The following is a 26,200-nucleotide window of genomic DNA, read 5'->3' as shown; positions in this document are numbered from 1 at the left end:
AATTAAATCATTATTTTATTTCCTTGACTTTGATCATTCTCTCCACAAATTTGAGTATTGGATTCATTTAAACAGTGGCCTTTTTGTTTTGTTTTTGGTAAGAGTCTCATTGTTTTTGCTTTTTTAGTTATTGTTGAATAATAACTTTAAACATATTGGTATTCTTGATTTAAAAAAAGAAAAGAAATTAAGACATTGTTTCTCTCCATAATGTAAGATTTTTCGTCCAGTAGCTAAGCACAAACGATTGGTTCCTTGGATTTGAATCAAAATTAGCAACTTCGTCATCATTTTGCCACTACTAGGTAAAGCTTGAGCAGTGGGAAAACTTTCAAAAGGAAAGTGCCTCAGTTGACTGGCTATAGATGCCTCTTGATCATGAAGACATCTATCCTGTGTTACAATGTGGAAACCTCCTTAATGCCCTCCCCCCCACCTCTTCAGCAGTAAATTCCTTAGGTCTTGAATCCTTGATTCCCATTTTATTAATGAGGTAACTGCTGACTCTTTATTGGACTTTGACTTTTATTGTTTCCTGAGCACTGAATATATAGAACTAACATGTATATTTTATTTCATCTTTTAGACCGTGATTTACATAGTTTTATTCTGTGTGATTTTTTTCATAGTCTAAAATTTTGTACTTTACTTAATCTATCTTCTCTCCTGAATATATTGTTATCCATCACATTGAACACAAACCATGAGTTTTCTTGCATTCGTTTTCATACATACGGCTTTCAGAGTGTTTCATTGTTTAGTTTGTTCCTTAGAGGTCTGTACTATTTCGCTTCTTTGGGAACTCAGTTAGATTAATATTATTATAGATTTGTGGACATTTAGGCAATCAGAAATGCATAAATCTCCTGGCTTTGACATTGGATGATTGTATAATTTGAACAGTTATCTACTGGGAAATTCATCAATTAATGAGCCTGCAGTATGTTCACAAAATTAACAGTTAGAAAGAAGGGGGAACCCTCATTTCTAGGTTAAACTACAGTTAAGGAGAGAGAGAGTGTGTATGTGTGTATGTGGGTGCTTGTGTGTAGGTATATACATATACATAATATAGATACACACACATATACATAAATATATATGCATGCATATGTGTATACACAGATACATATATTAAAATACTAAATTGCAAGTCTAGATCAGTCTTAAAATGGAAGCATAGGACAACCTGATACAAATCTGTACAATAATGCTAAAGAGATACTATTTAAGGGCATAATTAGAGTATATATGTGTGAGTTTTACAGCTTTATGTCACCTCTCTGATACTTTGATGTGTTGGATCTGTCTTCTCAGCTTTAGATGCAAATTTCTAATTTTGCTGGATGCTCTACAGAAATGTTTATTGCTCTTACAAATTCAGAATATCCAAAACTTAATTAATAACTTCTCATTTATGGCAGAATCATACTAGGAAAATGAACAGTGCATGTTTTGGAACTTTTAGAGTCTAGTGTTAAAAATGAGATGAGGTATATGTTTATTTAATTCTATCATGAAATAATATAATTATAAGTCAAAAAACGTTTGTTTATCTTTTCCCCACCTAAAGAAGCTAAACATAGCAATTTAAGAACTCGTTGACTGATAAAACAAATAGCATATTTGAAGGAGGAATTGGGTAAAGAGCATATGTTGTGTTCACTCTGTATATTCCCAGGCTATGAAACAGGAGAGGATATTAATACAGTCTATCTATGGGTTTATTTATCTTCATAATCTTAGACACGTTATTCAGATAGGTAATTTATAAACCAGAATCTGGAAATGGCTTGAGAAGTCTGTGCTCTTTACTTTTATCAATTCCTTTGTTTTGTTTTCATTAGATTCCTTACATTCTTTTTATTAAAAACCCTCTTAGTTTGTAGGGTGGTGCTTGTGTTTCTTCTTGACTGGTGACATTTGGCCTATTTGATTAATTTGTTTTTAGAGAGGGAAAAGCTTTGCTTAAGTGATAAGGTGTTGAGAAAGAGCTGTGTCAGGAGAGTTTTATACTACACTGATTTTTTTTCCCATTTCTGAACATCAGACATTATTTTTTACAATCATTTTTCTATCTACTCTTTCAGAAGTATGATTTACTTGCACATTTCCTTTCACTGAGTATTTAAAAATTTATATCCCTCAAATTATTTAAATTAAATGTTTTATTTCAGAAGTCACAAATTGTAGATTACAACAATAGTATTCCTTCTCTAGGTATTGCCTTGGGATATATTTAAGAATTTTACAATGTAGTTTAATATTCACAGTAGCATCATTAATGGTAAGGTTTAACCTTTATTCCAGAGTTTAACTCCACACTGTAGGGCTTTGCTTGGCTTAAAATACTTGAATGCCAATTTCATCACCTCTCAGTTCACACTTATACTTTCTCACTAGAACTGTGCTTTTTTTCCCCAATAAAATGTAAACTGTTGTCTCTGTGCTGTGCAGTTAGCACCTGTGTTATACAACAAACACATATGTTGCATCCACTATGTGTCAGTCACTGTGCTGAAGTGTTCAAGGGGGTAGGAGGAGAATCAGAGGAGTTAGGCAGATAAGCGCTTTCAGAGTTGCCACGGTAAAACCAAAACAGTGATTTGGAAGCACGGGGAAGAGTGGACACCATCAGATCAGAACAGGGGCCGAAAGACTGGGGAAAGATGCCTGGAAGGAGATTAAAATGAGCTTGAAGGATATGCAGGAATCAGAAGCATTTTCCAAGGAAGGAGAGCAGCATATGCAGGGCAAAGATTCTTGAGAGAATGATGTATCCAAAGAACTGAAATGTCTTGGCACAAGGGCGACATGATCAAGAGGCGGTACCCTGAGGGCAGTGGCGAGCCATTAGAGGACTCTAAGCAGGAGTATGGAATCAAATTTGTGTTTAAGAAAGATCTTCTGTAGCAATAATGTATAAAATGGATGTGCAGGGGGAGAGCCAGGAGGAAGGCAGAGGGATCATTTGGCAGGCAGTTGCAAACCGGAGCAACTCCGCTCCAAGCTATGCAGCATTGTTTGTAAGAGCCCCAAATTGGAAACAACCATGCTGTCCATCAACAGACGACTGATGAATAAATTGTGGTATATTTGTACAATGGGGAATCCCTACTGCAGTGAGAAAGAATGAAGTACCTGCTGTGAACAGCAACGTGGATGAAGCTCAGCAAGCATACTGTCAACCAAAGAAACCAGGCACCACTTCATACGATATAGTCCATTTATACTAAATCCCAAACCAGGCAAAACTAGTCTGTGATGATAGAGGTCCTTTCAGGGAGGGGTCAGGACTAGGAGAGGGCTTCTTCTTGATCTTGGAAGTGATTAGACAAGTGTGTTTGCCTTGTGAAAATTCATCACACTTAAAATTGCTGAATTTTTCTGTAGTATGTTATACTTTAATTAAACTGCTTCTTCAAAAATCCACTTTTCTCAGCTGCAGTACCATTCCCAGCTCCCTTCTAAGTAGTGACTTATTACCTTGCTGCTACTTCCCTCACTGAGGCAGGGGGTGGGTTTTAGTGACTGCTGGAGTAGTCCTTGGCCACATTTTTTTGACCCATTTTGTTCCATGGGGTGATACTTCTGCAAGTGACCTTCACCAGGATAACTGCTGGATTAGCAGTGCTTGAGCTTTGCTCTCTACTCTGAACATGTAGGGCTTGATGAAATGTAAACACATTGTGGAAACCAGATATACTAATGAAATGCAAATAAATTTATTTGAACATAGAAAGCTAGGGGCTTTTTCCCCCTTAAACAAGCAGTTTAACTTGGAAAGTGTACTAGGATTTTAAACAGTTAATTGCTTTAGTTGCTGCACCCTACAGTTGAGCCATTTATATTTATTCATGTGCTCAAGGTTAAACGTATAGCTTTCCTCATTGCATCTGACAGCTGATTGACCAGTCACAGCCATCTTCACCTTGACACTGTAGTTTCAGTAAAGGGCAGGGACTAGGCCTAAGCCCAGTTCTCTAAATAGAACATTGTCAAGTAGAGGACCACTTTAGTCGGCATCACTAATGATGTTTACAATAAATATCACGTCTTTTGCCCTGAAATTTCACAGTGCACGTCTCAAAATTAGCATCTATCTTTTCAAATAATTTTGAATGCTCATATAGCAACACAGCACTTCCTGGATTATTTGAAGCCCCAAACTTCCCCAGCTTAAATGCAGAGCAGCACAGAGTATCTCTTTAAAGAGAGTGGCAACTAAAGACAGTGTGAAGAATAAAGTGTGGAACGTTATGGAATAGCATTATTTGTTTCATTACACGGAATAAACTCTCTATTAGAATTTCGCTACATGGAAAATACCTATTACAGGCATGCCCCGTTTTATTGCCCTTCCTACATATTGTGGTTTTTTACAAATGGAAGTTTTGTGGCAACCCCGCATCGAGCAAGTCTATTGCCACCATTTTTCCAACAACATCTGCTCACTTCATGTCTCTATGTCACATTTTGGTAATTCTTGCAATATTTCAAACTTTTACATTATTATTATATTCGCTATGGTGGTCGGTGATCTTTGATCTTGCTATTACAAAAAGATTAGACTCACCGAAGGCTCAGATGGTGGTTAGCATTTTTTAGCAATAAAGTATTTTTTAAGTAAGGTTTGGTTTTTTTTGGAGATAATGCTATTACACACTTAATAGACTACAATATAATAAAACTTTTATATGTACTGGGAAACCAAAAAACTTGGTGAGACTCACTTTATTGAGATATTTACTTTATTGCAGTGGTCTGGAACCAAACCCACAATATCTGTGAGGTATGCCTGTACTTTAAAATATCACCAAAAGATGCAGCTATTTTTGCATATCATCTAGGGATTTCATTATATAACTGACTTACATTTTCTTCAGGAAATATGTAGAGTAAGCAGAATTATTTCTGGCTCTTAAAGAGTAAGGGAAAACTACCTTTTCAAATTGTTTGAATGGATACATTTGAAATTTTCTGTGAGTTGAAATAGTTCTAGTTTAACAAAGATTCTTAGGGATCATGCATGTTTAATTTTGCCAAATATAATTTCTGCCTTCCATACTCTTAAAGCATTTAGTACTTTAATCAGCTGGTCGCAGGAGAAGGTACGGAAAAGCCAGGGAGCCATGGGTGGCATGAGACAGTGGACACTTGGTTGGTACGAAGGGGTGTCATAAAAGTGATGGAAACAAACTAAGACCGACACACAGAAGTGAACAATTCAGTCTAGTCAAGGCCTCCAGCAGCCCCTATAGTCCCTCACTGTCAGCCAGGTCCTGATGGCAGTGTGTGGAGAGCTATTGGAGCGTTCTGAGCAGGAGTGTGGGATCCAATTTGTATTTAAGAAAGACCAACTGTTACCCTTTCTATACTGTGTTAATTAACTCTTAAAACTGAAGTTAGTAGAAAGGTTTATAGTCTAGCAGCCACTTTGACCGTCAGTCAAAGAAAGTCGGGTGCTCACTTTTTCCTTAATTTTATATGTTTATTTTATTACTCTTTCCTCCCCGAAGTATTTTATTTTGGCTTTGAAATGTTTACATACTAATTTAGCTTAGAAATATATACCTGGAAAGGAACACGTTTGATATATAAAGTTTGCCTATTTAAAGTCACCCCCGTAGTCATTAGTCAAGACAATGTTTTGTTGAAAAGTTTGTGAACTTAATTCATCGTAACTGTAAGGATGGGCTTGTCAGAATTAATGGGCTTGATATTTATGATATTATGAGTGAGAAGTCTGTAGATGAAAAATACATTTATTTTTCTGTTAAGTAAAACAGTGGGTTTCATTGTAGAATGTCATAAATACTAAATTAAGGAAATAGATTCCTTATACCTGAATGGAGGCTATAAAGTTTTGAACATAATTTAATATCACTTGCTGGCTGAGTGACTCTGGCCGAGTTACTGATTCCTCTATACCCCAGTTTCCTCACTTGTTTCATGATAAGTCATGTCACACAGAGCTATAGATGAGTATCAGAAGGATTAAATAAAATTTTATACACACATGTATATTATAATAAAGTACATATAAATATATATATACACAGTTAACATTGCATCTGTCACATAGTAGAATTCAATACCTGTTAGCTGTTTATTATTGTTGTTGCTAGATTAAGTAACAAAAACATGTTTCCATTTGAAGGGTTTGGTTTACAATCAAGGTACCAAAGTGTATCTGCTCTCGGAGCAATAACACAAATCTATTTGTACTTACATCTATCTTTTAAAATGTCACCAAGTTTTCAGTAATTTTTTTTAGTAGAAATACTTTATAACATTATTGCTCACTGCCAGTTTTCCAATGAAAGAGAGCCATGAAATAGCATACGTAGTAAAAAGCATGATTTAATTGATGCCAGAATTCAGGGTTTTTCACATTAAGACTTGGAGAGTGTGATATCTTTCCCAGTCCTGGAAGCTCAACGGGAGTTAAACCATCACAGAACTTGGCACTACACGTATGCCTGCAGCTTTCTCTAAAGGGCCACAAGGTAGACTGGAACACCAACAGAAGATGTAATTGGAAAACAGATGGCTTTTTATGTTCCTTTTTTAAAATAATACTGCAGCAAGAAATGGAACCCAATGGTACATTATTTTTGTATTTTTTACTTAGATTTTGTACCAATAAAATCAAGTTGTAAGGTCCACCTTCCATGAAAATTTAAGAAAATTAGCAAGAACAAGCAACACATAATTTTTTTCATGCCAATGTTCCCATGCCAGTGGCAACCCCCATTTTATGGTCCGTTTTCATTAGAGTTCTTTACAAGAGCAACTCCCTCAACATCTTCTGTACTGGGCACTTAATTAAGTTTAATCATTTAATTTCAGTTTTCAGAATAATCTAAATTAGTATTATTCCAAAGATTGGCTAACATCCATCCACGTGACCTTGGTCGAATGATAAAATTTGGCTAGACCTCAGCCTTCCGTGTTCAGTGAAATTATTATACTAGTTGTTGGCCAGCAGATTGCTAGCTCCGCAAGGAAAGATATCTTATCCATTTGGCTTCAGTGAACTCTATGAAATGAGTGACCTTTATCTGTCTGGAGGAAGTACCATCATATGCCCATCCCTCCTTGACATCTCTAGGTGTAAGGAATCCACAGCTTCCTTTGAACTTTCACCACATGGAGCCAAATTATTTTTGAGTGATTTTGGTAGGCTTGTGACTTGGAAAGAAGAATACAGCAGGGCTGGAATAGCAGGAAAAAAAGAAGAAAGATGCACGTGTTACGGTTAGGAGCATTCCTGTGGAGTGGTGGCATTCCAGTTAAAGCTGACTCAGGGTTATTACCACTAGAGAGATTTTGACCATCATGAATTGGCTGACAGTGAGGGCTGTAGGGGCTTTTGGAGGCCCTGACCTAGACTGAATTGCTCATTTTTATGTGTTGGTCTTGGTTCATTTCCATCACTTTTATGACATCCCTTCAGACCCACCGAGTGGCCATTGTCTCATGCCACCCTCCCTGGCCTCTCCATGCCTTGTTCTCCTGTTACCCTTTTCAAGGTATGAGTTTCCAGGTTAAATGTCCAAGCAAAACACTTCCTTTATCAGCCAGAACTCAAAGAAGAATTCAATCTAATAAACATGTCCTTGTATTTCCATGGGGTATCAGAATGATTTTACAAATGGTAACCATTTTGAGGGGACTAGGGAATAAATGACTTTCTGGTGGTGTCAGTTAGTATTAGATTACTAAAAGGAATTATTTCGAATAAGAACTTGCTTTTGAGATTAGCTTTGGTTACTGGAAATATATCTCTCTATTCTCTAAAATGGGTAACTGTAAAGATTTTGCTTTTTCTTAAGTTATAATTATTACATAGAAATCCTGTATTTCTGCTCAGAGCTTTAATTGACAGGTCAGAATTTACTCAGATTGTTAGTTCAGAAATAAGTACTGTCCTGACGAAGTACTGTACTCCCAAAAGATTTTTGATACTGCTCTGTGACATGTTGGTTTACACCTCTGGGTATGGAAGAAGTCTCCATTTCAAAATCATAGATATAGGTTTAACATTATATGTGATTTAGAAAAATATAATTGTCCATAAGCTATCTGGAGATGAGCTTTGAATCAGAAACTCAACTGAAAATAATGATTCTTCTAACACTAAATTTGATGCTAAATTAAAAAACTAAAGTTACTAGTTATATTTATTTTAAAAGTTTATTTTTTTAAAAAAGATGGTTCTTAGTAGAAGGATCAATATTTTCATATCAATAACTTTAACTTGATTTGTATCATGTTTATACCAGATGCAATTGAAATTTTTTAATATGGGTGCTAATCCCAATTATCATTTCTAACCTCCATTTAAAAACTTTGAGAGTGTTGGCTGCTCTTAGGTACATGGTGTCATAATCTAAAATGTCTTTATTTTCAGGTGCTCTTATTAAAATAAAAATAATGTTTCCAAAATGTCCCTTTTCTATTGATTTTTTCCTTCAGGAAAAGAAGTTTCTAATTTTTGAAAGTTATAATTTTTACTTCCATACACAGAACAAACTTTTATTGAATTTACACTTTGAGCCAAGCCCCGCACTAGGTACATTTTTTTTAAAGGCATTCTATTTCTCGTGCATGCCACTTGAAAAGTTATGCATCTTAAGTAATAGACTCAGGATTTGAACCTTGGTAAATGCTATCTCCACTAAATCAGTGGTCCCTTGGAAAAAATGGCTTATTCCAGGAAGTAGTTTTTAATGGTGTGAACTTAAAGAAAATGCCGGAAATCTCTAAGAAGCTTTGCTTAATATTAAAGGCAAGAGTTAAAAATTAACCCAAATATGCAAACATATTTTATTTAGGCCTCTGTAAAATAAATATGGACATAATTTTCCAAAACTGGAGGAATAATTTGTTGGCACTGAAAAATGAATCTGACCATGAGACACTCATTTTGCTGGCATGAGCATTTATTTATCATAGGTTCTCTGAATTAAAACTGTAGTTTCTTAGCACGATTTAGTTGGTTTACCTCTTCTCTTTCTCCTGGAATGGCAAGTTCATACCTACTGTCTGATTGTTGTTTATTAATAGAAGTAAATTTCCAGGAGGCGATAGATGAGTTTTCTTCATATAATTTAGGACATTTTAAGAACACTTATTTAGGTACAGTGAGTCCTTTTGGAGAAGCCTGCCTTAACTCATTCCTTAGTTTCTTTATTCACCCCAGTTTTGAATATGTGCCCCAAATTACAAGGTTCGTGACCTTGGGAGAGTTAGTTATTTAAGCTCTCTGAGACTCACTCTTCTCACCTTTAAAATGAGGCCAATGATACCTAACTCACTGAATTGTGCTGTGAGGAATAAATGAGACACGATACACTGTGCTTGGCAGATGGTTGGTGCTCATGCCATTCCTCGCCATGGTTGTGGAGTGGTCATGTGCACTTGTAATATTTGGGACATGTTAGCTCGTTGCATGTGTTTGAATGCTGTGATCTGAGGATGATGAGTAATAGAGGAAAGAGCATGGGTTTATTGGATTTAATAGTTAATATGCACATACTGCTTAGCTTTGAGAACTTCTAAAAACATACTATTAAAGAAAAATCCTATGATCTAGACAGGTCCCTGAAAAGAAAAATATAAAACCCATTTTTAGAAGAGATGGCTTTATCGTGGCAATGAAGACTCTTTGTATAAGCAAAAGAGAAAGCTAGGGTTCTATTAAATATTCTCATTTGTTCTATATTGTTCCTGCAAGTAAGACTTCAAACAGTGTATCCATCACTACTTCTCAGTGCCTCAAAATACATTAAAGAGCTGGTAGAAATCTTATTTTTACATATAGGCAAATTTTCTAAAAGTTAGAAGTTTGCATCCTATAGTATAAAACATATTTTATAGGCATTGTGCCCCCTTCCACTCCCCACCTGCCATGCTGAGTCACTGAGTAAGTTTAACAGGGTTTGACCAGTTTCTCTACCCTGGGGTATCAGAACCTTTATCTTGCTGTGCATTGTCTCCCAGAGATGACATGTTATGAAATGTTTCTCGAAATTGTTGGACTGGGGAACCTTATTTCCCCATGGTGCATCTCTCAGGACTGCTGTTCTCAAGAATTCATTTTGGGAGGCTCTTATTTTTATTACTAAGGTCATCTTCCTTAGCACTGCTTTTGACATCGTGTACCTTTTTGTAACAACCCATTTCTGTGACACCATTTGCAGAACTGCGTTATAGCAAAATAATGGTCTTGATAAAAGCAACTTACGTTTAACTGAGTTTCCAAAATACAGAACAAGAGTGTCAAACATGCATAATCTGAACATTGCAGTTCAGGGGCAGGTAACCTATGCCTGGCATCTGAGGCAGTTTTCCAAAAACCATTACCCGTATCTGCCAAATTCTGGTTTCTCATCGCCTCTTTTTTTCCTAATGTATTTTCACTCTCTCTCTTCTCTCACGTTGTGCTTCATCCTGTCATGCTCTCCAGGTTGTTTTTCATCTTCAGTTCCTTTCCCATTTCTACAGGTAGGCAGCAGGTACCCATAGACATTTTTTTCCTTACATCAGTAATATTTAAACATTAAAAAGTTAATGCTTTTTTAGTTGGTAGCAGTTATTCTACATAACTTCATTTAATTCCCACATCAAATTAGTTTTAGAATGAGATCATGTAATCTCCCTTTAGTAGTTGTTTTTTTTTTACCAGTTTTCTACACAAAGGAGAATTTTAGTATCTGATTATTAGTAGTTCTAATAAGTATTCAGAATATATCACGTTCATTGTGCGAATCTCTTCTCTATGATGCAGAAAGAACTGGGGGCTAGCATCAATATTTGACTTAATTAAAGTAACTAGCTTGATTGTGAAGATTTTATTATAACCCAGTTTATCTCTATACTGTTTTTACAAAGAATTCTTTGATATGCAATAACATCAGATCTTGAACGAAACTAACAATGAAGGAAATGTTAAAATTGGCAATAAGCCACCTGTATGCTTGTGTGTAGTGTCCAGGGAATGATGGGATTTGCTCAGGAGCTTGATGATTGCCATCATACGGAAGTTATACCATTTAGAGATACACAGTCAATTCTCATCATTTGCAAGAGTCTTTGGTCACAACAGTTTCATCAACTGATCAATATATCACCTTGTCTTATGTGTTTTTCCATTTAAAGACACTTCATTTAATATACGTTGTTGATTCACTAACACTGAATTCACGGCCAGCAGCGCTATAACACATGCCTGAACAAAGCTTATTTTTCTCTAAGTTACATCACAGCCTTCTTGCCCTTAGGAGCCCTAGACAGCACTTCTGCACAGTACTTGGCAACTGGTTTTAACAGTGAAGTCACCAACAAAAACTACAAAAATGCAAAGCATGGCACTAAATAGACTGAGGAAAGACACTTGTTGACAGCATGGAAGCTGAAGCAAGACAGAGCACTGATTTTGTCCAACCTCAGCTGGGAATGTGTAGGTCAGGCAACTCCAGTTTTTCATGTCTGTGAATGGCCATGAAAGTACCACAAGTATTGATTTGGGGGTTACAAATAAATTTTAGTGAGTGGATGAATTCACAAATAAGGAATCCACAAATAATGAGGATTGAATAAATTACTTTACTAAAGCACTGGTCTTGGGGGAACATGTCTCCACAAATGCAGGTGCTTAATTCCAATAGACATTTTTTTTAATTGAAGTATAGTTGATTTACAATATTGTGTTAGTTTAAGGTGTACAGCAAAGTGATTCAGTTATTTTTTTTCAGATTATATTCCGTTATAGGTTATTATAAGATACTGAATATAATTCCTTGCTCTATACAGTAAATCCTTGTTGCTTATCTATTTTATGTATAGTACTTTGTATCTTTTGTTTGTTTGTTTGTTTGTTTTGTGGCCGCACCACGTTGCATGAGGCATCTTAGTTCCCCGACCAGGGATTGAACCCATGCCCCCTGCAGTGGAAGCGTGGAGTCCTAACCACTGGACCGCCAGGGAATTCCCAGTAGTTTGTATCTGTTAATCCCATACTCCTAATTTGTCTCTCCCTCCCTTCCTCTCCCCTTTGGTAACCATAAGTTTGGTTTCTATGTCTGTGAGTCTGTTTCTATTTTGTATGTAGACTCACAATGTATTATTTTTTAGATTCCACATATAAGTGATATCATATGGTATTTGTCTTTCTCTGTCTGACTTCCTTCACTAAGTATAATATTCTCTAGGTCCATCCATGTTGCTGCAAATGGCAATTTTGTTCTTTTTTATGGCTGAGTAATATTCCATTGTATATATGTATACCATATCTTCTTAAGCCAGTCATCTGTTGATGGGCATTTGGGTTGTTTTTATGTCTTGGTTATTGTAAATAGTGCTGCAATGAACATGGGGGTGCATGTGTCTTTTCGAATTAGTGTTTTCATTTTTTCCAGATATATACCCAGAAGTAGGATTGCCGGATCTTATGGTAACTCTATTTTGTTTTTTAAGGAACCTTCATACTCTTTTTCATAGTGGCTGTACCAATTTACATTCCCACCGACAGTGTATGAGGGTTCCCTTTTTTCCACACCCTCTCCAGCATTTATTATTTATAGACCTTTTGATGATAGCTATCCTGACTGGTGTAAGGCGATGATACCCTGTTGTGGTTTTGGCTTGCATTTCTCAAATAATTAGCTGTGTTGAACATCTCTTCCTGTGCCTGTGGTCCATCTGTATGCTTACTTTGGACAAATAGCTATTTAGGTCTTCTGCCCATTTTTTGATTGTGTTGTTTGTTTTTTTCATATTGAGTTGTACGAGCTGTTTATACATTTTGGAAATTTACCCCTTGTCGGCATCATTTTCAGATATTTTCTCCCAGTCTGTAGGTTGTCTTTTTCTTTTGTTCATGGTTTCCTTTGCTGTGCAAAAGCTTTTAAGTTTGATTAGGTTCTATTTATTTATTTTTGCTTTTATTTCTTTTGCCTTGGGAGACTGATCTAAGAAAATACTGCTACAGTTTGTTTCAGAGAATATTTTGCTTACGTTCTCTTCTAGGAGTTTTGTGATGTCATGTCTTATATTTAGGTCTTTAAACCATTTTGGGTTTAGTTTTGTATATGGTGTGAGGGAATGTTCTAATTTCATTGATTTATGTGTAGCTGTCTGGCTTTCCCAGCACCACTTGTTGAAGAGACTGTCTTTTCTCCATTGTATATTCTTGCCTCCTTTGTCATAGATTAATTGACTGTAAGTGCATGGGTCCAATAGACTTTTAAGATAATAAATGATTCTTGGCTAAAAGAACACTTGTTTCCCAGTAGCATGTTACTGTATAAACCTAGTTCTTCATTATAAAAATTATTAAAATAATAGTGGTTTGAATATAGAAACCTCACAATGACAATAACTGAACTCTGTTAATACCCTTGCAGTAGAACCTTACTTCTACCTACAAAGTAGGTAGGTTTCCACGGAAAAATGTATTCCAAATTCCAACTGAGTTGCCAAAGCCCTTCTGCTTCCTGAGTCCTTAGTTCCAATGATGACCAATCCACCATGCACACCTACAGTGTAGGCCTTCCATTTTCCCCTCTAGTCTAGTTCTGAGGCTGGGAGCAGAGCTTAGGAGTCAGACTCGGAGGGTATAAAGGAAAGAACAGGGTCACAGCTTCTAAAAGAGAGTACTAGGGGCTTCTGCTGGGAAGACATATTCTTCAAATGACTTTCATGAATAACCCTGATCATAAGGGAAGGGAGGGACGATTGTCAGTGTAGCCCCAAACTTGACAGAAGCCATATTCTAAAAAAGTGGCCCTCCTGTAGTAAAATTTTGGACCATGTGGTTCATTGATCTGATCCATAAAGGCATTTCTTACCCTCCTTAAGGATTCAACTTTGAAAGATATTGTTAGTGGTGTTAAAAACGCAGATGCTGATCTTCTCTGTGATGAGCGGTGGTAGGAAGTCTCTTTTCAAGAGGATAAATACCCTGCAAGTTTATATTAACTAAGCAGTATTATTCTCAGTGTTTTCCCACAGCATTACTATACTCTGTAATATTTAACAGATGTATATGTGTTTTATGTTCATTTGTATTCACTTAATGATTAAACGTTCAAGGTGAAATGGTGATAATGCAGATAGGAAAAAATGTGATGGTAGGGCTTCCCTGGTGGCGCAGTGGTTGAGAGTCCGCCTGCCGATGCAAGGGACACGGGTTTGTGCCCCGGTCTGGGAAGATCCCACATGCCGCGGAGCGGCTAGGCCTGTGAGCCATGGCCGCTGAGCCTGCGCATCCGGAGCCTGTGCTCCGCAACGGGAGAGGCCACAACAGTGAGAGGCCCGCGTACCGCAAAAAAAAAAAAAAAAAAAAGTGATGGTATACTAAAACCTTAATGGAACTTAATAATGAGCCTTAATAATAAGTTTCTTGAAATAATATAGGTTTCTTGGGGGGTGGGGAGAACTTTTAATGAGATCTGCTGTCTTTTGTGTTAGGTTTCCCAAGTTTAATATCTTTTTTAAAATAATGGTGTTTACTTTTTTATTTTAATTTTTAAAATTTTTGTACAATTTTAAAGGTTACTTTCCATCCACAGTTATTACAAAATATTGGCTATATTCCCCGTGTTGTACAGCACATCTTTGAGCCTATCTTACACTCCATAGTTTGTACTGACCACTCCCCCATTCCTATATTGCCCCCCACCAACTGGTAACCACTAGTTTGTTCTCTGTATCTGTGAGTCTCCTTTTTTGTTATATTCACTCGTTTATTGTAATTTTTAGATTCCACATATAAGTGATATCATATAGTATTTGTCTTTCTCTAATTTCACTTAGCCTAGTACCCTCCAAGTCCATCCATGTTGCTGCAAATGCAAGAAGTTCGTCATTTTTTATGGCTGAGTAGTAGTCCACTGGATATGTATACCACATCTTGTTTATCCATTTATCTGTTGATAGACACTTAGGTTGCTTCCATATCTTGGCTATTGTAAATAATGCTGCTATGAATATTGGGGTGCATGTATCTTTCCAAATTAGTGTTTTGGGGTTTTTTGGATGTATACCTGGAAGTGGAATTGCTGGGTCATATGGTAGTTCTATTTTTAGTTTTTTTGAGAAACCTCTATACTGTTTTCCACAGTGGCTGCACCAGTTTACATTCCTACTAACAGTGTAGGAGGGTTCCCTTTTCTCCACGTCCTCGCCAACAATTTGTTACTTGTGTTCCTTTTGATGATAGCCATTCTGACAGGTGTGAGGTGATATCTCACTGTGGTTTTGATATGCATTTCCCTGATGATTAGTGATGTTGAGCATCTTTTCATGGGCCTATTGGCCATCTGCATTTCCTCTTTGGAAGAATGTCTATTCAGTTCTTCTGCCCATTTTTTAATTGGGTGGTTTGTTTTTTTGATGTTGAGTTGTATGAGCTATTTATATATGTTGGATATTAATCCTTTATGTCATATCATTTGCAAATATTTGCTCCCATTCAGTAAGTTGTCTTTTTGTTTTGTCAGTGGTTTCCTTTGATGTGCAAAAGCTTTTAAGTTGAAAGGTCCAAGTTTAATCTTTTAATGAAACATAAGGGACTATGTATTAAATAAACTTTAATTCAGCTTTAAAAATTCAGCTGTTTTTCTTTTTAATAAAACAATTTAATTTTAATATATTAATTTAACACAATATATTAATGTTTGACAGTTTTTTCACCTTAACTTATCCCAAGGAAGAATAATACATATTCTATTTTTAGTAAATAGAGTGCCTAGCAGAGAAGGAAACAAATCTTATTTTAAGTCAGAACTCTTATGTTTCCTTTCCTTAAATGTTCTCTAAATGGATTAGGGACAGTAGCACATAAACCTCTTATTTGACACTTGGAGTGCACACCAGCCTATATAATGCTCAAAGAACTCTAGCAGCAAAGGAACTTTTTAAACTTTGTTTACTGGACTTCTTACATTTCCTCGGACTTGGAGACCTTTTCCGCCAGAAATTTAACATCTTACAGATTTCCTAACTGAGGAACACAGTTTGGGAATCAGCTTGCTGGGGGCAGATGGTCCTCCCTCTGGGCATAAAGGGGGCTTAGTGAAGCTGCCTTGGCACTGCAGTGGAAGCAGAGAGAGCTGAAGCGGCACTCTGGGAAATTACAGCATGACAAAAAGATTTCTTTTAAGACTTACTTATTATTTATTTGTTTGTTTTATTTATTTTTGGCTGCGTCGGGTCTTAGTTGCAGCACGTGGGATCTTTCGTTGTGGCGTGGGAGCTTCTCTCTAGTTCTGACGCGTGGGTTCCAGAGTGTGTGGGCTCTGTAGTTTGCAGCATGCAGGCTCTCTAGTTGAGGCGCGTGGGCTTAGTTGCCCCTCATCATACGGGATCTTAGTTCCCCGACCAGGGATTGAACCCGTGTCCCCTGCATTGCCAGGTAGATTCTTTACCACTGGACCATCAGGGAAGTCCCAACAAGAAGTGTTTTTGTACCGTCCCTAGATAAAGTAATTAGGTTTATTCTCATGCATCTCACATGTGTTCTGACTCATCTACCCAGGTGACCAGGTACCCTCAAACTGTCTTAGGTCCTTTAACAGAATGTAAAAGGACTAAGTTACTATTTGTAGTAAATACTATTTTATAGGAAAAGTTTGTATTGTTTTTTAAATACGTTTTTAAGTAATTCTGAAATGCCAGTGCCATTGTAAACCGTTAAACAAATTTAACTGTTTTCCTTAATTAAATCAATGTTTATTACATCTCATAAACTTTAACATTCTTTTTTAAAAACAGCAAAAAAATAGGAAGATCACAGGACAATGGGCAAACAATCATAGATTGATTAAAGATTTATTAACACAGGAAGTGTTGAGATTTTAAAAACCCACAGAAATAAGAATTGTGTGTAATTGATTTTTAGTAGGCTAATAATAACATTCTAATCAGTAGTATAAAATCAAGGGATATTGTTTGACCATATGAGAATGCACAATTTTCTGCTTCACCTATAATGCACCTAAACAAAATATTAAACACTGGGGAAACACAGCAAGTTAAAAACAAGTTTACATTATTAGAATAACTCTTAAATTGAAGACAGAAGATGAATGAGTATTTGCAGTGCTGGACACCCTATGCCAAACAACAAGCAAGACAGGAACACAACCCCATCCATTAGCAGAGAGGCTGCCTAAAATCATAATAAGGCCACAGACACCCCAAAACACACCACCAGACGTGGACCTGCCCACCAGAAAGACAAGATCCAGCCTCATCCACCAGAGCACAGGCACTAGTCCCCTCCACCAGGAAGCCTACCCAACCCACTGAATCAACCTTAGCCACTGGGGACAGACACCAAAAATAACGGGAACTATGAATCTGCAATGGGAACCTCCTCCTGCGAAAAGGGGACCCCAGACACCGTAAAGTAAGATGAATGAGAAGACAGAGAAACACACAGCAGATGAAGGAGCAAGGCAAAAACCCACCAGACCTAACAAATGAAGAGGAAATAGGCAGTCTACCTGAAAAAGAATTCAGAAAATGGTAGTAAAGATGATCCAAAATCTTGGAAATAGAATGGAGAAACTACAAGAAACATTTAACAAGGACCTGGAAGAACAAAAGAGCAAACAAACAGTGATGAACAACACAATAAATGAAATTAAAAATTCTCTAGAAGGGATCAATAGCAGAATAACTGAGGCAGAAGAACAGATAAGTGACCTGGAAGATAAAATAGTGGGAATAACTACTGCAGAGCAGAATAAAGAAAAAGAATGAAAAGAATTGAGGACAGTCTCAGAGACTTCTGGGACAACGTTAAACACACCAACATTTGAATTATAGGGGTCCCAGAAGAAGAAGAGAAAAAGAAACGGACTGAGAAAATATTTGAAGAGATTATAGTTGAAAACTTCCCTAATATGGGAAAGGAAATAGTTAATCCAGTTCAGGGAGCAAAGAGAGTCCCATACAGGATAAATCCAAGGAGAAACACGCCACGACACATATTAATCAAACTATCAAAAATTAAATACAAAGAAAAAATATTAAAAGCAGCAAGGGAGAAATAACACACAAGGGAATCCCTATAAGGTTAACAGCTGATCTTTCAGCAGAAACTCTGCAAGCCAGAGGGAGTGGCAGGACATATTTGAAGTGATGAAGGAGAGAAACCTACAACCAAGATTACTCTACCCACCAAGGATCTCATTCAGATTTGACAGAGAAATTAAAACCTTTACAGACAAGCAAAAGCTAAGAGAATTCAGCACCACCAAACCAGCTTTACAACAAATGCTAAAGGAACTTCTCTAGGCAGGAAAGACAAGAGAAGGAAAAGACCTACAATAACGAACCCAAAACAATTAAGAAAATGATAATAGGAACATACATATCAATAATTACCTTAAATGTAAATGGACTAAATGCTCCCACCAAAAGACATAGACTGGCTGAATAGATACAAAAACAAGACCCGTATATATGCTGTCTACAAGAGACCCACTTCAGACCCAGGGACACATACAGACTGAAAGTGAGGGTATGGAAAAAGATATTCCATGCAAATGGAAACCAAAAGAAACCTGGAGTAGCAATTCTCATATCAGACAAAATAGACTTTAAAACAAAGACTATTACAAGAGACAAAGAAGGACACTACACAGTAATCAAGGGATCAATCCAAGAAGAAGATATAACAATTGTAAATATTTATGCACCCAACATAGGAGCACCTCAATACATAAGGCAAATACTAACAGCCATAAAAGAGGAAATCAACAGTTACACAATCATAGTAGGGGACTCTAATACCCCACTTTCACCAATGGACAGATCATCCAAAATGAAAATAAATAAGGAAACACAAGCTTTAAATGATACATTAAACAAGATGGACTTAATTGATATTTATAGGACATTCCATCCAAAAACAACAGAATACACTTTCTTTTCAAGTGCTCATGGAACATTCTCCAGGATAGATCATATCTTGAGTCACAAATCAAGCCTTGGTAAATTTAAGAAAATTGAAATCGTATCAAGTATCTTTTCTGACCACAACGCTGTGAGACTAGATATCAATTACAGGAAAAAACCTGTAAAAAATACAAACATATATGGAGGCTAAACAATACACTACTTAATAACCAAGAGATCACTGAAGAAATCAAAGAGGAAATCAAAAAATACCTAGAGGGCTTCCCTGGTGGCACAGTGGTTGAGAGTCCGCCTGCCGATGCAGGGGACATGGGTTTGTGCCCCGGTCCGGGAGGATCCCATATGCTGCGGAGCAGCTGCTCCCGTGAGCCATGGCCAATGAGCCTGCATGTCCGGAGCCTGTACTCCGCAACGGGAGAGGCCACAACAGTGAGAGGCCTGCGTACCGCCAAAAAAAAAAAAACCTAGAAACAAATGACAATGAAAACATGACGACCCAAAACCTATGGGATGCAGCAAAAGCAGTTCTAACAGGGAAGTTTATAGCAATACAATCCTACCTTAAGAAACAGGAAACATCTCAAATAAACAACCTAACCTTACACCTAAAGCAATTAGAGAAAGAAGAACAAAAAATCCCTAAAGTTAGCAGAAGGAAAGAAATCATAAAGATCAGAGCAGAAATAAATGAAAAACAAATGAAGGAAACGATAGCAAAGATCAGTAAAATCAAAAGCTGGTTCTTTAAGAAGATAAATAAAATTGATAAACCATTACCCAGACTCATCAAAAAAAAAAGGGAGAAGACTCAAATCAATAGAATTAGAAATGAGAAAGGAGAAGTAACAACTGACAGTGCAGAAATACAAAGGATCGTGAGAGATTACTACAAGCAACTCTATGCCAATAAAATGGACAACCTGGAAGAAATGGACAAATTCTTAGAAAAGCAAAACCTTCCGAGACTGAACCAGGAAGAAATAGAAAATATGAACAGACCAATCATAAGCACTGAAATTGAAACTGTGATTAAAAATCTTCCAACAAACAAAAGCCCAGGACCAGATGTCTTCACAGGCAAATTCTATCAAACATTTAGAGAAGAGCTTACACCTATCCTTCACAGACTCTTCCAAAATATAGCAGAGGGAGGAACACTCCTACACTCATTCTACGAGGCCACCATCACCCTGACACCAAAACCAGACAAAGATGTTACAAAGAAAGAAAACTACAGGCCAATATCACTGATGAACTTAGTTGCAAAAATTCTCAACAAAATACTATCAAACAGGATCCAAGAGCACATTAGAAGGATCATACACCATGATCAAGTGTTTATCCCAGGAATGCAAGGATACTTCAATATATGCAAATCAATCAATGTGATACACCATATTAACAAACTGAAGGAGAAAAACCATTTGATCATCTCAATAGATGCAGAGAAAGCTTTCGACAAAATTCAACACCCATTTTATGGTAAAAACCCTCCAGAAAGTAGGCATAGAGGGGACTTAACATAATAAAGGCCATATATGACAAACCCACAGCCAGCATTGTTTTCAATGGTGAAAAACTGAAACCATTTCCACTAACATCAAGAACAAGACAAGGATGTCCACTCTCACCACTATTATTCAACACAGTTTTGGAAGTTTTAGCCACAGCAATCAGAGAAGAAAAAGAAATGAAAGGAATCCAAATCGGAAAAGAAGAAGTAAAGCTGTCACTGTTTGCAGATGACATGATACTATACATAGAGAATCCTAAAGATGCTACCAGAAAACTACTAGAGCTAATCAATGAATTTGGTAAAGTAGCAGGATACAAAATTAATGCACAGAAATCTCTTGCATTCCTATAAACTAATGATGAAAAATCTGAAAGTGAAATTAAGAAAACACACCCATTTACCACTGCAACAAAAAGAATAAAAGGTAGGAATAAACCTACCTAAGGAGACAAAAGACCTGTATGCAGAAAATTATAAGACACTGATGAAAGAAATTAAAGATGATACAAACAGATGGAGAGATATACCATGTTCTTGGATTGGAAGAATCAACGCTGTGAAAATGACTGTAGTACCCAAAGCAACCTACAGATTCAATGCAATCCCTATCAAACTACCACTGGCATTTTTCACAGAACTAGAACAAAAAATTTCACAATTTGTATGGAAACACAAAAGACCCCGAATAGCCAAAGCAATCTTGAGAAAGAAAAACGGAGCTGGAGGAAGCAGGCTCCCTGACTTCAGACTATACTACAAAGCTACAGTAATCAAGACAGTATGGTACTGGCACAAAAACAGGAATATAGATCAATGGAACAGGATCAAAAGCCCAGAGATAAACCCATGCACATATGGTCACCTTATCTTTGATAAAGGAGGCAAGAATATACAATGGAGAAAAGACAGCCTCTTCAGTAAGTGGTGCTGGGAAAACTAGACAGCTACATGTAAAAGAATGAAATTCGAACACTCCCTAACACCATACACAAAAATAAGCTCAAAATGGATTAAAGACCTAAATGTAAGGCCAGACACTATAAAACTCCTAGAGGAAAACATAGGCAGAACCCTCTGGGACATAAATCACAGCAAGATCCTTTTTGACCCATCTCCTAGAGAAGTGGAAATAAAAACAAAAGTAAACAAATGGGACCTAGTGAAACTTAAAAGCTTTTCTACAGCAAAGGAAACCATAAAAAAAACAAAATGACAACCCTCAGAATGGGAGAAAATATTTGCAAATGAAGCAACTGACAAAGGATTAATCTCCAAAATTTACAAGCAGCTCATGCAGCTCAATATCAAAAGAACAAAGAACCCAATCCAAAAATCAGCAGAAGACCTAAATAGACATTTCTCCAATGAAGATATACAGATTGCCTACAGATACATGAAAGAATGCTCAACATCATTAATCATTAGAGGAATGCAAATCAAAACTACAATGAGATATCATCCACACCGGTCAGAATGGCCATCATCAAAAAATCTACAGTAAATGCTGGGGGGGAGGGTAGAGAAAAGGGAACCCTCTTGCGCTGTTGGTGGGAATGTAAATTGATATAGCCACTATGGAGAACCGTTTGGAGGTTCCTTAAAAAGCTAAAAATAGAACTACCATAGGACCCAGCAATCCCATTACTGGGCATATACCCTGAGAAAACCATAATTCAAAAAGAGTCATGTACCAAAATGTTCATTGCAGCTCTATTTACAATAGCCAGGACATGGAAGCAACCTAAGTGTCCATCAACAGATGAATGGATAAAGAAGATGTGGCACATATATACAATGGAATATTACTTAGCCATAAAAAGAAACGAAATTGAGTTATTTGTAGTGACGTGGATGGACCTGGAGTCTGTCATACAGAGTGAAGTAAGTCAGAAAGAGAAAAGCGAATACTGTATTCTAACACATATATATGGAATCTAAGAAAAAAAATGGTCATGAAGAACCTAGGGGCAAGATGGGAATAAAGACATAGACCTACTAGAGAATGGACTTGAGGATATGGGGAGGGGGAAGGGTAAGCTAGGACAAAGTGAGAGAGTGGCATGGACATATATAGACTACCAAACGTAAAATAGATAGCTAGTGGGAAGCAGCTGTAAAGCACAGGGAGATCAGCTCGGTGCTTTGTGACCACCTAGAGGGCTGGGATACGGAAGGTGGGAGGGAGGGAGACGCAAGAGGGAAGAGATATGGGAACATATGTATATGTATAACTGATTCACTTTGTTATAAAGCAGAAACTAACACACCATTGTAAAGCAATTATACTCCAATAAAGATGTTTAAAAAAAAAAAAAACAGTTTAAGACAGTTATAAAACTCCAGTTAAATAAATGGGTAGAGGACAAGCAGTTCATAAATGGGCAAGTTGTCAGCCAATGAAGGAATCAATATCCTTCAGCTAATATTTTCTGCACACCTATACCTTGTGCTGCACTTGGGTGTTGGAGTTTCAGTGGTGTAGACAACACTCGGTCCCTTGGCCAAGAGAGCGAGGCAAGGGACACAGGGAACAAACAGATGCTGGCAAGGCTGCGGAAAGTGGTTCAATTATTTGTGATTCCTAAAATGACCAAAAAACTTTTTTTTTTTTTAACCTCAGAAATTATCCTAGTGAAGTAATTTTGTAAAAAAAATAGTTTGTATGTTGAGCAATAGGGCTTGGTCAAGTAAATAAGATTTCTTTGGTCAATGGAGAGTGACTTTATGATTAATATTCTAATTGTGGAAATAGTACCATGAGGTGTCATGAGAGGTGGCCATGGTTGTAGTCACACTGCTAAGTTCAGTTCTGTGAATAAGTAAGCCCATGGTCATTCATGGTAGTAGGACTGTGATATATTAAAATTTGCTCTGGTGACATTTACTTACTAGAAGAAATGGTAAGATTTGTTGTATTAAAAATGTTTTTTCCTCTTTTTAGCTGACTACACAGACTCTGCCTTTTCCGTGTTTTCATGGCCAGAGACATGACCTGACGCCTTGATGACCAGTCTCAGGGCCCTTGGGTGACTGGCTGGGGCACCATGGAACTTAAAGTATGGGTGGACGGAGTTCAGAGGATTGTTTGTGGGGTCACCGAAGTCACAACTTGCCAGGAAGTTGTCATAGCCTTAGCTCAAGCGATAGGTAAGTGAATTCTCGGGGTGTCTGAGATAAAGTGGTTTATGCTTATGCTTCCTGTTGTTTTTGTTTGTTTTAAATATAGATGTCCTGTGGGTTTTGTTCATTTGGTTCCATAATACATCTCTCAGGCACACTTTTACTTATTACTGTCCCCTGCCTCCAGCCTAGGTCAGTCTGTGAAGATACTCGTTCTCTGCCTCACCGAGAGTTTACTGATCCTGAGTCTAGAGTCTGCACTGCCTTCTCCTCACCTGTTGTTTATCCTAAACAGTGATTTCTGGAACTAAAAATGTTTTCTTGAGCCAAAACATAGTTCCCAGACTCTTCATTAGGCAAAATCCAATTTTTTATTCTGAATACTTTCAGAAAAGAAATTTGCAACAAATTAAATGACATGGTTCTTCATTAGAAAGTTAATGTGTACTTTTTAAATCTTCCACAGTGAAGATGAAGTAGTCAAATCCATGCTTAACTGGCTCCATCTTATTCACTTATCCCGTTGCAACTTTTCTTCTTATTTACTCTCAGTTTATCTTTATGATATGTTATGCATGTTTTTTAGTTGCCATAATTCCATTTGGAATATGATGAGGGCATAAACACCTACATCAGTAAAGCCAGTAATGTGGGCTAAAGTTTGTATTTGCATCTTAAATCCATCACTTAGCAAACATGTGGAGTTGGCCCTTGAACAGCACAAGTTTTAACTGCGAGGGTCCACTTTTATGGGGCTTTTTTCCCAATAGTAAATCCTACAGTACTGCACGATTCAACGTTAGTTGAATCCACGAGGAACTGCAGATGGAGAAGCCCTGCTGATCATAAGTTATATGCAGATTTTCAACTGTGTGGAGAGTTCACGCCCCTAACGCCTGCGTTGTTCAAGGGTCAGCTGTATTGAGAAGGAAACTGTGTGTTCAGCATGCTCGGTGCTCAGTGCCTCTTTGTCTTTGAGCTCCTTATCAAAAGTTTGTTTTTATATAGTGCTAGTTTATATTGGAAGCATGTCAGGTTAGCTCAGGATGGAGACAAGTCACTGTCACGATGGCACCTTAGCATTTTGTAGAGGTGGTTGTGCCCCTGCATTGTGGCAAGTGCACTGTTTGAAGTTGGCAATAGCCCTGTACAAAGACAGAGGCTTCGTTTTAATACTAACATCTTTTGATTTTTCCTGAAATACTATATAGCACACTCATATATTAAAACAATGCTGAGAACCCTAGGCTTTCACATCCTATGAAATTTTCTTGCATTTGGTACTAGTATTATATTTGTGGACTTAAGTTTAATTATTAAAGAGGAGGAAATTAAGGCATTTAATTTTATTTCATATTCTTTGCAACCAACTTATTTAGTCATTGCCCCTTTTGAAAGCCTCACATAATTTATTTGAATTAAAATATTAAGCATTGTTGGGGTTTTTTCTGCTTAGTGAAAACTAAAATTAGCAAGTGTCAAATCTAAGTTTCTTTGTTATATTTGAGAATCAAGCCATGGACAGTGGTTAAAAAAATGAGTAGTTTTTAGAAAAGTCAAGGTAGTTGAAGAGTACAATAAGCTGCATCTGTCCATATGGTAAACATGTTCTCCACACAGAATTTCAAGGAGAAACTGTCCGGATGTACCAGGTGTGTGTTTATCCGTTTGGACTAAAGAGTGTACTTCTTTGTGGCCAAGCTATTGATAAAAAGAAGCTTTAACTGAACATACTCCCCACCCCCCATATTTGCTTTCTCAATAACTCAGTCCAGAAGTGCTTTGAAAAGTTGACAACTTGAGTACAGATGCTTTACGATATTTCTCCAAACCTGGCTAAACAACTCTCTTGCTGAATCATAAATACTTCATTGAATTCAGAATTCACCTGAGAGATGACTCAACTGGCAACCAGCGAGCACCGTTGATCCTTGCTTCTGTTGTGCCATAAAATTTTCTCAGCCTCAGATTCAGTATGCTTCTAATACACACTTAAATATTTATCTCCATTGTCACGAAAGTTATTGGTATTCCGAGTCTAAACACTAAGTGAAAATGTTATAGTATTTTGACCTTATTTATACTATAAGAAATAATAGAGGGTTTATTAATTAGGGAAAATTGCTGCTGTAACAAACACCTGCAGAATCTCTGTGGCTTCACACAGTAAAAGGTTTAGTTCACTAACAGCAGCATATGGACTGACTGAGCAAAACTGCAGATGTTTCTAAAAAATTTATAGTGATGCAGCATATAGAATAGCTTCTTAAGTTAAAGTCCACATATTTACCCATGGGGGAGGCACTGTATATATATGATTAGGGATTATTGAGTTTTTCTGGGTAGCTAAAATCGCTTTCAGGAAACCATCATGATATAAAAACATGTATACATATTGGCAGTCTGCAAATATATATGACAGGTAACATTTTCTGACTCAGTGATACTAATCACTCAAATCAAGTTAGAAAAGAGCTAAAGACAGAGCATAATTTGATAAAAGATTTTGAACATTAGTTACTAGTATAGAAGGAAATCCTTTCTCCTCCTCTGATCTTTGACTACCTTGACAGGTTATATTTAGGTGGTAGAAATATAACATATTCCCAAATTATAAGAGACAGTAAC

The 26,200-nt window shown here is 36.9% G+C and overlaps 1 protein-coding gene across 2 annotated transcripts in view; it reads left to right on the top strand.

Annotated features, from left to right (window-relative positions):
• RASSF8 (Ras association domain family member 8) overlaps positions 1 to 26,200 on the top strand; it is a 133,548-nt gene that overhangs the window by 91,543 nt on the left and 15,805 nt on the right. For both annotated transcript variants that reach the window (XM_082635261.1, XM_082635262.1), the window contains exon 2: positions 23,394 to 23,599. In XM_082635261.1, the coding sequence (XP_082491387.1) occupies positions 23,497 to 23,599 (103 nt within the window). In that variant the 5' untranslated portion in view covers positions 23,394 to 23,496. The remainder of the gene's footprint in view (positions 1 to 23,393; positions 23,600 to 26,200) is intronic.

The sequence above is a fragment of the Mesoplodon mirus genome (genome assembly GCF_964341445.2).
Source record: "Mesoplodon mirus genome assembly, chromosome: 11".
NCBI lineage: Eukaryota > Metazoa > Chordata > Mammalia > Artiodactyla > Ziphiidae > Mesoplodon > Mesoplodon mirus.
The sequence above is the reverse complement of the archived record's forward strand: the minus strand, read 5'-3'. Positions and strand labels throughout refer to the sequence as shown.